Source organism: Acyrthosiphon pisum, chromosome A2 (genome assembly GCF_005508785.2).
Source record: "Acyrthosiphon pisum isolate AL4f chromosome A2, pea_aphid_22Mar2018_4r6ur, whole genome shotgun sequence".
NCBI lineage: Eukaryota > Metazoa > Arthropoda > Insecta > Hemiptera > Aphididae > Acyrthosiphon > Acyrthosiphon pisum.
Window position 1 is genome coordinate 87,698,783 of NC_042495.1, and position 14,239 is coordinate 87,713,021.

General features: G+C 27.3%; 1 protein-coding gene across 1 annotated transcript in view; it reads right to left on the bottom strand.

Annotated features, from left to right (window-relative positions):
* Positions 1-3,464: 3,464 nt before the first annotated feature.
* LOC100166760 (cytochrome P450 4C1) overlaps positions 3,465-14,239 on the bottom strand; it is a 12,317-nt gene continuing 1,542 nt past the window's right edge. Inside the window, exons 2-11 of the mRNA XM_001943888.5 lie at positions 9,518-9,624; positions 9,238-9,328; positions 7,641-7,832; positions 7,363-7,432; positions 7,147-7,273; positions 6,993-7,053; positions 6,732-6,913; positions 5,293-5,461; positions 4,992-5,171; positions 3,465-4,055 (exon numbers count right to left, since the gene is read on the bottom strand). Of these exons, the coding sequence (XP_001943923.2) occupies positions 3,871-4,055; positions 4,992-5,171; positions 5,293-5,461; positions 6,732-6,913; positions 6,993-7,053; positions 7,147-7,273; positions 7,363-7,432; positions 7,641-7,832; positions 9,238-9,328; positions 9,518-9,624 (1,364 nt within the window). The 3' untranslated portion in view covers positions 3,465-3,870. The remainder of the gene's footprint in view (positions 4,056-4,991; positions 5,172-5,292; positions 5,462-6,731; positions 6,914-6,992; positions 7,054-7,146; positions 7,274-7,362; positions 7,433-7,640; positions 7,833-9,237; positions 9,329-9,517; positions 9,625-14,239) is intronic.

Consider the following 14,239-nt stretch of genomic DNA (forward strand, 5'->3'; position numbering starts at 1 on the left):
ATGAAATCATGTGAGGATCAAAGGTTATACGGATAATATTTATGGTACCAACCTATAAGGTTAGTTACCTATATTATAAATGTATAACACAACCAAAATTATTCAGTGTTAAAGGGCAATATCTTACTATATTGTTGCTTATTAAATGTGTAAGTTATTTTCTAATATCCAAATAAAAGATGCAATTATTGATAAATATAAGGCTATTATTTATAGGATAACCATTAACCAACACAAACTTAATTTAGAAACTTAGAATGATATTTTGAAAATTGGTTATTTTGGTGTGTAAGAATAACAAAAAAATATTGTGGACATTCCGTGTAAACGCATAAATAAATAGATTTCGTAATTATTCCATAATAACGTGTTGGATAATCTTGGCCAAACCAAGAAAAGAAATTTAAATATCTATAATAATTAATAATGAAGTTGTCGATCGTTCACATGTTTACCTATAAACACTAAGGTTGAGATTTTGGAAAATATTATAATTACATATCTATCTGAATTAGTTTAATGTTTGCAAAGTTATCAATTTTTGGCTACTGCAGATATCATATTATTATCCACTTATCAGTAAATACAAATTTGGCCTTCGCCATATTAATTAAAACGTTAATATTAACGTCATAATATTACCTATACATAGAGATAAATACAAAACACTTAGGTACTTTCTATCGGTTCTTGATTCGTGTTATTCGGAGGCATCATTGGTGTCAATTTGTCAAAATCACGAAAACTTGTTCTCGAATAATTTTGCGATTACAAAACCCCCAAAACGCTATAAACAGGTAACTTATATATTCAAATGTATTAATAATATTTAAATATTTAAAATAATGTAGGCACTGAAAATTCCGGAATCATTAGATAGGTACTTTTTATACTTACTTTTTACTATTTAATTTTATTTTACTTTGTTCTGTAAAAATTGTCTATATTAAAATTATATATAAAAAAATCAGTCTTGCCAATATGCTTATTTAAAACCAGTACTTAATATGTAATTAAGATAAAAATATACCAAACAGAATAAAGAAGTATTGTTGTTTATAGACAAGAGCAAAAATACTTATCAAGTAAACAAAATCATTAGCAAATCTACTGTAGATACAACCTACGTAAAATTTTTTGAACATTGGTGACAATTTTTCTTAATAATAATAAAGTACCTAGTATTTAATAATAAAATAATAATAAATATATTTAGGTACGTGAAGGATTCATTCTATCCAGCAAAAAAGCTTACAATTAGACTAAAGTTATGTTTATGAGCTATGTTACTATTTAATAATAAACAACTAACAAGTGTACGAATATTACTTATTAGATTTCACGTAGTACAATAATAATATCATAACAGAGTAGGTACATTTTTTTGATAATTATAGATATATATAGCATATATTTTACATTTCATACATTTTAGTATTATAATGCATAGTTAGTAATAATTGTATATTTTGCATAGCATTACTTACTATAAATTATAATGTCGCTTAAGAACCATCTTGGCCAATATCAGTTTTCCCAACTTTTTATTATAGAATGAAAGTATTATATTTTGTTGGTAGTAATGTTCAAAGTTAGTATACCTACCTCTGAACAATTTATTATTATTGACTCTAAAACGTGTAAGTACTACGACTTTCTGAAAAGTTATAATTTTTTCTAAAAAATAACATTTTTGCTGAACGTTTGTGAGATTTTCTTTAACAACGTATGAGTGTACCTAATATTTGCACCTTAATTAGGCCACGATGACAAACGTATATAGACACGAATCATTAATATATAAAACGCAAGTTGCCATTTTTTGTGTTTGGCCATGATAGTTCCTATAATAAGCGACAATAAGACGTAACCTAATGTCCTAATACTCGTACGTAATTACTATAAACACAGGACTACACTAGTTAATCAACAATAGTCACAAATTCACAATGATTATAGACGTTGTTGACACTAATAATTAAATATTTTAATTTTTTAATATTTTGAAACGAAATAACAGACTAATTCATCAATTAATACATACCATATACTTTGAAACATTTTTAAGTAACTTCTATTGGAGGCCTATAACGGCTAAGACCATCATAGTATAAGAATAATAGGAGTATGCTGAACACGAAGTATACGAACATTGTTTTCGTTATAGTTTGCGCATGTGCATCGTCTTGTGTTTTTGTACATACTACATCGCATAAGATTAATTAATGTATACGTGTAACATCACCTTGAGTTTATTGTTTGTGGCATAAAATATAAATTATATATTGCCCCTTAAAAAAATACGCGCAGTCTTATCATTTACACTAACGACAATGGTAATAATATATTTTTTAAGTGTATCGCGGTGCCGGTTTTTCCAATTTTCAGAAATTTCATAAAATTTGAAACTTATATTTTATATTTTAGTTAGTATGTAAGTTAGTAAGTAGTTTTACTACCTTGAATATAATACTTTTCCATTAAGCTACAGCTCGATACCTATTTAGGGTTAAGGGGCAGGTTTATACGGTGTGTTATACCAACGAAAATGACTTCACAGGAAAATCTCTCACGCCCTGTAACATTGTAATTTATTATTTATTTATTGATAATATAGATAACATAGTCGGATTTCGCAAATTTTTTTTATTTAAAAGAAGAGGACATTTTCAGGTGGAATTTTCATTTGGCTTTAAATAGTAATAGAAAAATACGTTTGAAAAAGAACAAATATTGTGCATTATTCAAATGCATATTTTAAAGTTTATAATTATAATTTTTCTAATGTTATGATCAGACCTGAAAATTGTTCTCTTCTTTCAAATAAAAAAAATTAACGAAATCCGACTATTCTACAAGGCGTGAGGGGGTTTTCTGTAAAACATGTTTTTGTACTAAAAAACAAAAACAAAATATGGTTTTCCTGTTATCCATTATAATTACTAAGGAAATGATTCGTTTTGATGGGTAATGGTAATAACACGTTATTATGAATAATTTAGTACCAACATTGTGAAATAAAATAAGAAAATATATGGTGATTAAAGCTAATTAATAGTTGGTACTTTTAGTATACTTAAACATAAAATATTGTAGGGAATAAGACACGTTTAGAAGGAAAATTACTATAGGACGTTTTGGAAAAAAAATAATATTTAAAATAACAGTTTTTTAACAAACTAGTAAAATAATAATAGTTTCAATCGATTCTCAGAGATTTCTTCAATAAGATTCGATGCTCAACTCGATAATAATATTGTAATAGCAGGTTTTGCAGTGATTAAAATAAATTAAGGCAATGTGCATGGGTGCGCATAGGCATAATATTTAAGGGATTGTTAAAATAGTATTTATATTATTTCTTAATTGATCCGTGTGCAAATTTCCCTTACACCATTCACTCGCTTCTAAGGTATTTATAAGTGGCTCATAATAAAATATATACATTTAAATTAATAATAATATTATATAAATAAAATATTTTTAATCAACAAATAACAATTTTAATTTAACACAAATTGTATAATATCTTTAAAGTTATACATTTTCAAATACATCGACGCTCTTTGTGATAAATTGACAACATCTTTTGCAATATTAACGATTGCCAAATTTGAAAAACAGTCTTGCAGCGTATTCGTTTTACACAGCCAATTGTTTATCTTATATCAAAGAAAATACTTTTCGTGACTATAATCCAATGTAATACAATATTTGGTCCAGACCAAATCCCCGCATAGTTGCGCCTATGTGGATTGTTATAATTATTAAAAACGAAAAATATATTGCGTTGTATGCAAAATATGCACACTTAGATTAAACTATTATGATGATATGATCAATAGTTAACTTATACATATATTTCATATATTATAATATAATATGACGTGTGGTATTCGTGATTGGTGTTATTTTCACGCTCGGCAAGTAATCCGCTCTCAATATCAACTGTGTGCTGATGACGATGCTCTTCTGCGTCCCCAACGTCTCTACATTTGTATACCTCAAGATCGTGGACAATACTGTTTTCATCTGGTACATGGCAAACTTTTGACCTGTAATTCATTGGTGAAAGTTAATAATTTACTTGAAACGGATTCTTTTTTTTTTTAACACAATTTTATCTTTACAATCTCTATTTACAGTCTACACGTTGTACAATGAGTAAATTATTGGACGGGGGATCCTTGACGTGAAGGAGAAGTCTGCCTTTGACGGCAACCCGTGTGAAACGGATTCTACATTAGAGTACCTAACCGACAAGCGATGTGTAGGTATAATATTATACGCGATCGGTCAAAATTCTGCCCCATCATTTAAAAGCAATAATATTATTACCAGAGCTAAGATTTTAACGTTCTAAAAACTTTTAAAAAAATGACCTTAAATTATGTCCTAAAAATAAATAATAACCTTATAAAATTCTATATATTATTACCTATTAAATACCATAAAAAAAATTCTAAACAATCCCAGCCCTGATTATTAATTAATACTATAGGGCTGTGAATTTGTAAAAAAAATAATAATTATTAGATCACTGCGTTAAACACAGCTTCCCTAACACTAATAGGGTTTCCAACTGTTCGGTTTCATTTCCATAGAATTAAAAAGGCGGTTGCCGGTATTAACCTATCAAAAATCTATAAAGTACCAATATTTTCATCCAATCGAGAGTTTCGAAGAGATATCGATATAAATATATTAATATTTGTTCGTTTTTGTGAAATTGGATATCAGATATTATAATCAATATTATAATCTTAATGACTTCAGACTTGTATACTATATATTATATTATATTAATATGAGTTATGACGTACTATATATAAATATTTGTGTAGGTTGGCATCATTGTAATATTAAATAAAAATTCATGGAAAATGATAACCTTTTTTGTTTTTGTTTTTGGTACCCTTAGGTCGGTATTTTTCAAATAAAAGTTGGCAACCACAAACGCAAACTCTACAGTTATAGTTATTAGTTATTACCTATGCAATTCCTGGGGCCGGCGCTGAACGGTATGTACGCGTAAGGATGGCGTCCGTTGCACTGCTCGGGCAAAAACCGATCGGGATCGAACTTTTCCGGATTCGGATAGATGTTTTTGTCGCGGTGCAATAGGTGAGGGACGACGACCATCACCGATTTAGAAGGTATCGTATACTTGTCTGAAACATTTCAATTATTATAAAATTATTTATCGTACGCGAACAGTACGTATTTAACGCGGAATGAATGTAATTAAAAGATAGACTTTGAGCCAAATCATACATAATATTGTACACATACCGAGGTGGAGCGGCTGTTTGAGGGTTCTCGTGATACCCGTCACGCTCGGATAAAGTCTCATTGTCTCTTTTATCACTCTTTCTAAATTTGTCATCGCTTTGAGGTCTTCCATTGTTGCGTCCCGGTCGCTGTCGCCGAATATTTCGTAAAGCTCGTCTCTGACTAAATTCTGTTTGACATCAAAAATTGAATTAAAAATACGTCGTTTGTTCCCATACGAAAAAAAAATTACGGCTGTCATGAGCATAAATGCAAAATCATGACTTTCGGCGACTTGCTGTTGACTTTTAGCATAGGAATAAAAAAATAACGAGTAACGATAGTAAAACTATAGATTTATAACGGTTAATTATTGGTAACTATTATCGCGAAGATATATTATAAATCCGTTTCAAAACATTTATTTTTTCATAGAAAAATTAATAAAAATATCGAGTTCCGAATATTGAAAACGATGGCTACCCTACGAGCATAAAGTTATGTTTTATATGAAATGAAGAAAACATATTATTATTTTATTGTACCTACGGGATGATCCATTAACATTTATAATTTCAGAAAATATTATTAACATTTTTAAAAATATTTCTTTTAAATAATTTTTAGTCGTTACAAACAATATTTTTTAGAATTTTTTAAGTCTTTTACTCTTTTGAAAGGCAGCATACATTTTAAAATTAATACTCCTAAGCAGAATATTATTTGGAATATTTCTGATTTCCATCTATAATTACCAATATTCGGTAAGTAGTTAATTATTTATGAAATATAAGTATAACTATTTGCAATTAAGACAATTGACAAAAGATAGTGTATAGTGTATAATGAACATTTTTCGTGGTACCACTCTACTCCGCTCATCAAAACTTTAAATACTTTTAATTCATAAACCGGAAGTTCGTTACTTGTAATCGGTGACTATTTCCCCTTAAAACTAGGATCGGTGATAAAAAAGAAATTCGTTTTACCAAACCGATCACTTTGGTTACAAACCGGTCACACTTTTTTGTGACCATCTCCAATGGACGGTTACAACTGATAATCCCCTCTCCCAATATTACCTCCCCTAATTAATGCACATGTTATCAATATTAATTTAACAAACAATGATAACATAATAAAAGATAATTATTTTGTTGTAGAAGGGGGATAGCTATTATCAAATGAATATATGGTGGAAATATTTTACCACCGATTAATTTTTTGTAGTAACCGTTCACTATTAATTTGTCACCGATTTAATCTAACGAATTTGTGGATATTAATCTTCCTTACGAAGTACTCCAAATAATATCCTGAATTGGAATAAGGAATTAAAATGCGGGTTATTATAAAAAAAAAAAAATAGTAACAAATATTTTTAAAAACATTAATAGCTCTTAAAATATTGAGTGTCTTATAATTTATTGATAATATTTTTTCGTTACAGTTTTACTTACTTGGATATTTTGATCGAGCCCCAAATGAATTATAGCCATGGTAATGGCTATTGAAGACGTGTCGTGACCTTCGAAAAGAAACGTATCCACTTCTTCTCGTATATCTTTATCAGTCATCGCACCAGGATTTTCTTTGGAAACACCAACAAGAAGGTCTAAAAACGAATATATCCGTTTCTTTCCTGCAATTGTTTAAGCGGTGATCAAAATTCGATCACCGATATATACCTACTTATAATTTATATAATATTTTGGTCTTACCATTTTCATCGACCTTCTTTTGTTCTACGTTTTCTAATATTTTTCGTCTCTCCCGTATAACCTAAATTATATTTATAAAAAAAGCTCATTGTATAAACGCTGTAATAAAATATACATAATATTATTTAAAAAAAAAAGTGTTTGTGGTGGTTACATTTTCGGTGAAATCGTGTAATAACTTTAATGATTTACGAAATTCTCTGCCGATGCTACTAAGGTTGAAAACGATTTCGTTCCAATACCAAAACGTGAATATACGTTTGATTAGTATCTGGCTGACACTGCAGAAAACATATTACAACGATTATTAAAAAACTAACGTAGAAACACTTAACGTGAAAAATTATACACGTGGTGAAGGTGTACTTACTTTTTGATTGCTTTAACGTAATTCATCGATTTACCCTCTTGAGTTCTCAAATTTACACCCATAATTGTTTCTGTACATATATCGCACATGAAAAAAAAAATGAAAGTATTATAATATATTAATGTCATTACTCATTATGACATTATGATGGTATAGGGCTACATTTTATTTTGATTTTTTTATTGCATGTAAAATTAAGAATTTTTATGGTTGGTGTTACGAAATCATGAAATATATTCGTAATATGTCCACGTTTAAACAATAAGATGATGACTCACCGCACACAATGTCCAAAGCACAGAGAGTTACATGGGAGTCGATATCTGCTATAGATTTTCCGTTGTCTGATGCGTTGATGAGATTTTTGACCAACGAACGGGAGTGCTTATTAAGCGATGGTACGTAAGTTTCCAATATTTTAAAATGAAAAGTGTTGGTCAACAGTTTCCTCCTTGAATGCCATTTTTGATCTGTAAAACGATTTCAATAACAATTTATCGAATGGCACAAATTGTTGATATATATTTTTTTTAATAATGTTCATAAATAGTTTGTCAGATGTTTAAAAAACATATTGATTTCACTTATTTCGTCTATATTCTTTAATATGTTTATGACGTATTGTTAACATTGTATAATATAGCTTCATATCAGGTATTCTTTAAAATATTTAAATACATTTTAAACGGTTTCATTAATTAGCTGGTGGTCAAAATCTCAAAATGTATTACGAATTAAATTTTAATAAATTAACTGTATGTGTGACTATCACTGACGTACCACGTAATTACAAAATTACTGAGGGTTTGTGAAAAAATAGCTAATCACATTTATTCCGTGGTAAATACGAAATGTTTTCCTCAAATTAACAAAATTAATTAATGTAATTTGAAAATTATGCCAAATATATTATTATCAATATTATAATCAGATTAATTGTATGTTATTTACAAGGTTAGGTTAAATCAAAATATTTTTCCGAATAGTCGGTAATTTTTAGTCGTGTGGTATTGCATTGGCGTATATTTCTGCAAATAACAACAGAATTTGTCTGTAGACTGTAAGTAACAACACGAATGCGGATCTAAGAAAAAAAAGGGGCAAAGTTGTTATAACTGCTCTGTTGTACAGCGTAGGTGTTGAGTGTACCTCGTTATTGAGTAGTCACTGTAATATATGCATAAATTTAAACTCAATAATAACTCAATACTCTTACGAAAAACGATTCTGAGCAAAGAATTCTGGTTTGACAGCTTATATTACGAAGTATATTTTAATTATTTTATGATATTGCTGTTAAAGTAATTTATTTTGCTATTTTAAATTCGATAAGTTGAATTCATTTTTACAAAATAGCATTTGAAAACATCATTGTGTGAAATACAAATAACTAAAATCGTTATTCTTCTACACCTAAAAAGCAAAATTGATATTGTAACTAATTTTATGTGAAAATTCTCGGTTTCTTCTCAATTTTTTCCTCGATTATTTTGAAAAGTAGGTATTTGACATTATTTACTTTAGGCTCCAAACTTGATCTAATTTTCTACCAGTAACCACGCACCCAAAGTTGAAAATTTAAGTATTTTTACTGCTCCAGAAAGTGGTTAAATTACATAAAAAAACACACACACAGACACATACTCGCTCGGAATATAAACTATCAAATACGAACTAGCCAACACATACTCAAATAGTTATTATATGTTTGACGGAAACCAGAAATTAAAACTTTTGTTTTACGGAACCGATTTTCTTCGGGAAAAGCCTGTATGATATATATTATTATTATATACTATACAGACCATATTGACTTTAACCTATAATACAACGACGAAAGTGTGCATATAATAATAACAATAATAATATACGTACCAGTGCTGGTCAGTAGCCCTTTGTTCAACCACGGTTCAAGCATCTCATAATCGGGACCTTTCGTAATATGCTGTACGCTCGACAGTAATACCTATATATTATGAGATATATCATTATTATAATTATTATATACGCACGTGGCATTCAACAACGCGGAATAATTACTATATAATATTAAGCACTAGATATACCTGGTTTATTACAAATTGATTACCGCGGTATCTGAGCACTGCTTAGTGTACCAATATATTATATTATATTGTTATTACGACGGACGTACCTTTATATCGTCCGGATCGTTTATGATGATATAATGACGTGCTATGATTTTTAAGTGGATCAGTGACCCATACTTTTTGATAACGTTGTCGAAATACGGCAAAATATCTGTAAAATAAATCACGGAACCTATTATTACAAGTATCTGTACAATGGAAATACAATTATGTCACATTTTTATCTAAATCTAACGCCGTGTCCGTTACATTAATTCGTATTATATTATATTTTTATTTAATATTGTTTTTAATTTATTCTTTTACCGTGTTGTAGTATTCATTGGCTACCGCTGTGCAGTTATACTGTGTATAATGTCGAACTGTTCCATTGGGTATAATGCCAGTTAAATTATTAATTTTAATAAATTGTAATATTACAATATACAATATACCTATAATATCATATTATTCTCGAATCGCACTATTGTTCGTTGTTTATAAATAATTAGAACATTATAAATTGATGAATTTTAAGTTATGACAGTAATTAATATAGACGTCGTGTCTCGGATGTTCCGGATGTACTTAAACAGTTCTTTAAAAAAAAAAAGCTGTTTTTAGGGGTATATAGCTACCGTCTATACTCTATATGTATATTATGTGATGATATTATTCACAAAATATATTATATTTAAACTATACACATTTCAATTAGGCAATTTATCTAATCTACTAAAATATTTCTGTATAAACAATTATTTTACCCAAAAAAATAACAGAAATGTTTGTATTATCATATAGTGTTGGATTATTTTTATTTTAACATTAATATTAACGTATAAAACCATAAAAACGAAAAATTTCAAAAAATTTTTAACTTGTTGGATTATTTTTAAATCGACTGACAAAAGCAAGTTTTTTCAGTTTTGGAATTCGTTTATTATGTGACCTACCGTATTTATTTATTTATTTATTTATTCGTTTAGTATTTTTAATCAAATTATAAATCATAAAATTATATTATTTTATTATTATTAATTAATTAGGTAGTACCTGATATAAATATAAAATAATACAGAAGAACATTTACAAAATTAAAATCGGCCAAACAAAATATCAATAAAAAATAAATATATGAATATTGAATACACATACTTATTACATAAATATATCAAAATTATTCAAACAATTTCATAAATCTATTTTATTATATTTAAAAAAAATGTTTAGCAATAGGTACATATCTTGTATATTACATAAAATTAAAAAAAATACATCTTGTCTGTTAATTCGGTACTGCTACGTTGTCCTTACGTATTAATATAGGTATATAGATAGATAATCGTATACCTCAACTGTCGATTAGGTTCATAATTTGATAAGAAAATTAACTAACTAGTTTATTAGAAAAACTTTAATTTTTTAACTAGTTAATGCCCATATTTGTTAATAAAGACCAAAATATATTAATATTTTCAATAACTTAGATTTTCTTTATATATAAATAATATATGTGTAAAATATTAATGTATATCATATACAGGGTGTATCTTATGTCATTGTACGTGGGGTTTTTTAACGATTATGGGTCGATATGAAATAGAATTTCGTTAAAACGAAAAAAGATGTGTTTCTTTATTTTTAACAGGCAATTTTTTTATAACAATTTCAAAATTTTTAAACACGCAGGTGTACCATTAGCAAAATCAACTTTATTTTCTTAAATGGTAACTACTATATTTTTTAATGGATTCCGGTAAAACTTTTTTTTCTGAAAATGTTGATAGTAAAATCATCAATTTTGGTTCGCTAGTTTATTAACTATGGTCCTCTAAAGTTTAGTAAAATATACATAAATGCTTTTAATTGAAATAATTGATATAAGTTTAATTTATAAGAGCTAAATCATTTTTCTTATAACTAACTTTTACAACTTGAAATTTGAACCATAAGTTCCCTATATTGGTAGGTATCGCATGCAAAGTATGAATTTAGCAGCTGAAATTCTTTAAGAATTATTTAATAATCGTGATTTAAAATATACTATTTGCAAGATATTTAGAGAAATAGTCAATCTCAATATACCTAGGTTTGTACCTAATTTAGGCATACTTTTAATCTGAGTTAATTATAAATTTCCAATATTATTATAACAAGAATCAATTGCCATTAGGTATCCTAAGTCACCTAATAAAGAATCCAAATTAATTCTATTGTAAAAAAAGTAAGATAGGAATTTGTGATAGGAAAAGTACGAAATAAAATGTAAATGTCCAAAACTAAAAAATATGAAGGGTTATGAAAACTCCTAAATTCATACTTTGCAGTTTGCATGCGATACCTACCAATATAGGGAACCTATATGGTTCAAATTTCAAGTTAATCCTACTACGAGAAGAGCATCACAAAACATTGAATTTTTTTCTTTCCACAATTTTTTTTAACCACCATACATACCTAAAGGCTAAGACATTAATGTCAACAATCGAATACCATTTATCAATTTGCCATTATCACTTTAGCCACCTAATAAGTAATAAATAATCCAAATTTATGACATTGTAAGAAAAGTAACTGTGAAGTAATTAATTACGATTACCTATAAAAACAAATTAAACAATAATACTAATTTTGATGATTGTTTGTTAAAATAAAAATAATGAACTATGTTTGCCAACAATTTTGTTTATGGTTTTTTTTTTTTTTAAAGTGACATTAGATTACCAATTAAACAACTTAAATGTATAAAAATGTAGTTACAAGAAAAAAATGATTTAGCTCTTGTAAATTAAACCTATATCAATTATTTCATTAAAAGTATTAATGCATATTTTACTTAACTTTGGAGGACCATAGTTGATAAACTAGCGAACCAAAATTGATGATTTGACTATCAAAATTTTCAGAAAAAAAAGCTTTACCAGAATCTATTATAGTAGTTACTACTAATATAGTAGTTACCATTTGAAAAAATAAAGTTGATTTTGATATTGGTACACCTGCGTGTTTAAAAATTTTGAAATTTTTATAAAAAAATTGCCTGATAAAAATAAAGAAACACGTCTTTTTTTATTTTAACGAAATTCTATTTCATCGATCCATAATCGTCAAAAAACCCCGCGTACAATGACATAAGATACACCCTGTATATATATATGTATACCATTATAGGAGTGCCTGTGGTGATATGACATTTTTTTTTTTATATTCACACTATCCTTTTATTGCTGTAAATTATTTAGTCGATGATTTTCTTTTAAAAATGTTGGATGTGTCTAAATAAAAATTTGAACAAGGGTTTTTAGTTACAACAATGTATACAGATTAAAAACGATAGTTATAAAAATTGATTTTACAAAAATATAAAACATAGATAATAATATTGAATCTAATATTGATTGTACTCGGAACATTTTTAAAGATTATTATATATGTTAAAATTAATAAATATTTGTAATTACTGTAATTTTCATATCAAATCATATAGCCCCCATTGCCTCATATTTTCCAAACCTACTAGGTACCTATCATGCATGATTGACGTATTATTCTTAGTACACCAAGTTAAATAACTCAACGCCTAGAAAACATTTTTAAAAAAAATATCTTCTTAATAACTTGTAGTATAATAGAAACAAAAGAAGATTATTATCATATTATTTATGTATGATTGAGATGCAATTATCATTGCGTAATACTTATGTCAATCTAGGTCGCTAGATATTGATTATTGTTACGTGATGTAAATTTGTGAATTATGAATTTGTATGATCTAAGTAAACGAATGTTAATTTCTGTATAAAAAAATTCACATCCACACCCAAGTATATTCATATTGGAAATTCATCTTACTGTTTATTAATATTATAATGTATATTATATTATTATTTATATATTACAAACTCATGATAAAAAAAGGTGGGTAAGTGGATGTCACTCTGCTGTACAGTAGGTTACAAGTGGGTCACTGTATAATGGATAGTATTAAATTTGAATTCAATGATATAATATCACTGTATAAGAAAAACGATTCTGAGCGGAGACGGTTTGTCAGTCTAGATATTAGACATACATATTATTATAGGTATACTTATCTATAGTATTATTAATAATTTTACAATTAATCATATCAAAATATCCATTAGGTAACGCGTTATACATCAACAACAAACCGTGGTACTATCATAGATATATAATAGTATACTTTAGAAGTTTCAAGTACCCACAAATAATATTATACAATCACAACAAAATAACTAAAATAGTTATTCCAGGTTTTTTAATATGTAATTTCGTCCAAATCTGAACTTAAAATTACTATAAAAATAAACTGTGCTTATGTATTTCTTAGAATTTTTGGAAACAGAATTAAATATTTACGTGGAATCTTGTTTTAAATTTTCAATCCTTAGATATAAAAGTTGAACATTTTATAAATTTTTAACTACAAAATAATTATTCAATTTTAAATTTGTAAATTTTGTCAAAATATAAACTTCAAATGCTTATAAAAAATAATTGTGAATATGTATTTTTAATATTTTTTAACTGCTATTGTAACAATGTATCAGGAGCCTTGTATTAATTTTTTACACTTTTTGGCCCAACAGATAAAACTTTATTGATATTTATAGAAAAAAAAACTAAAAAAAAACTGAAAACTTACAATGTCCGTAAACAGCTCAAAAAGAGTCAAATTATTTTCAAAATTTTGTTGTGTATAGAAAATGCTAATATAAACATTCAGTGAAATTTTCAAGTTTCTACAGTCACTCGTTTTTTAA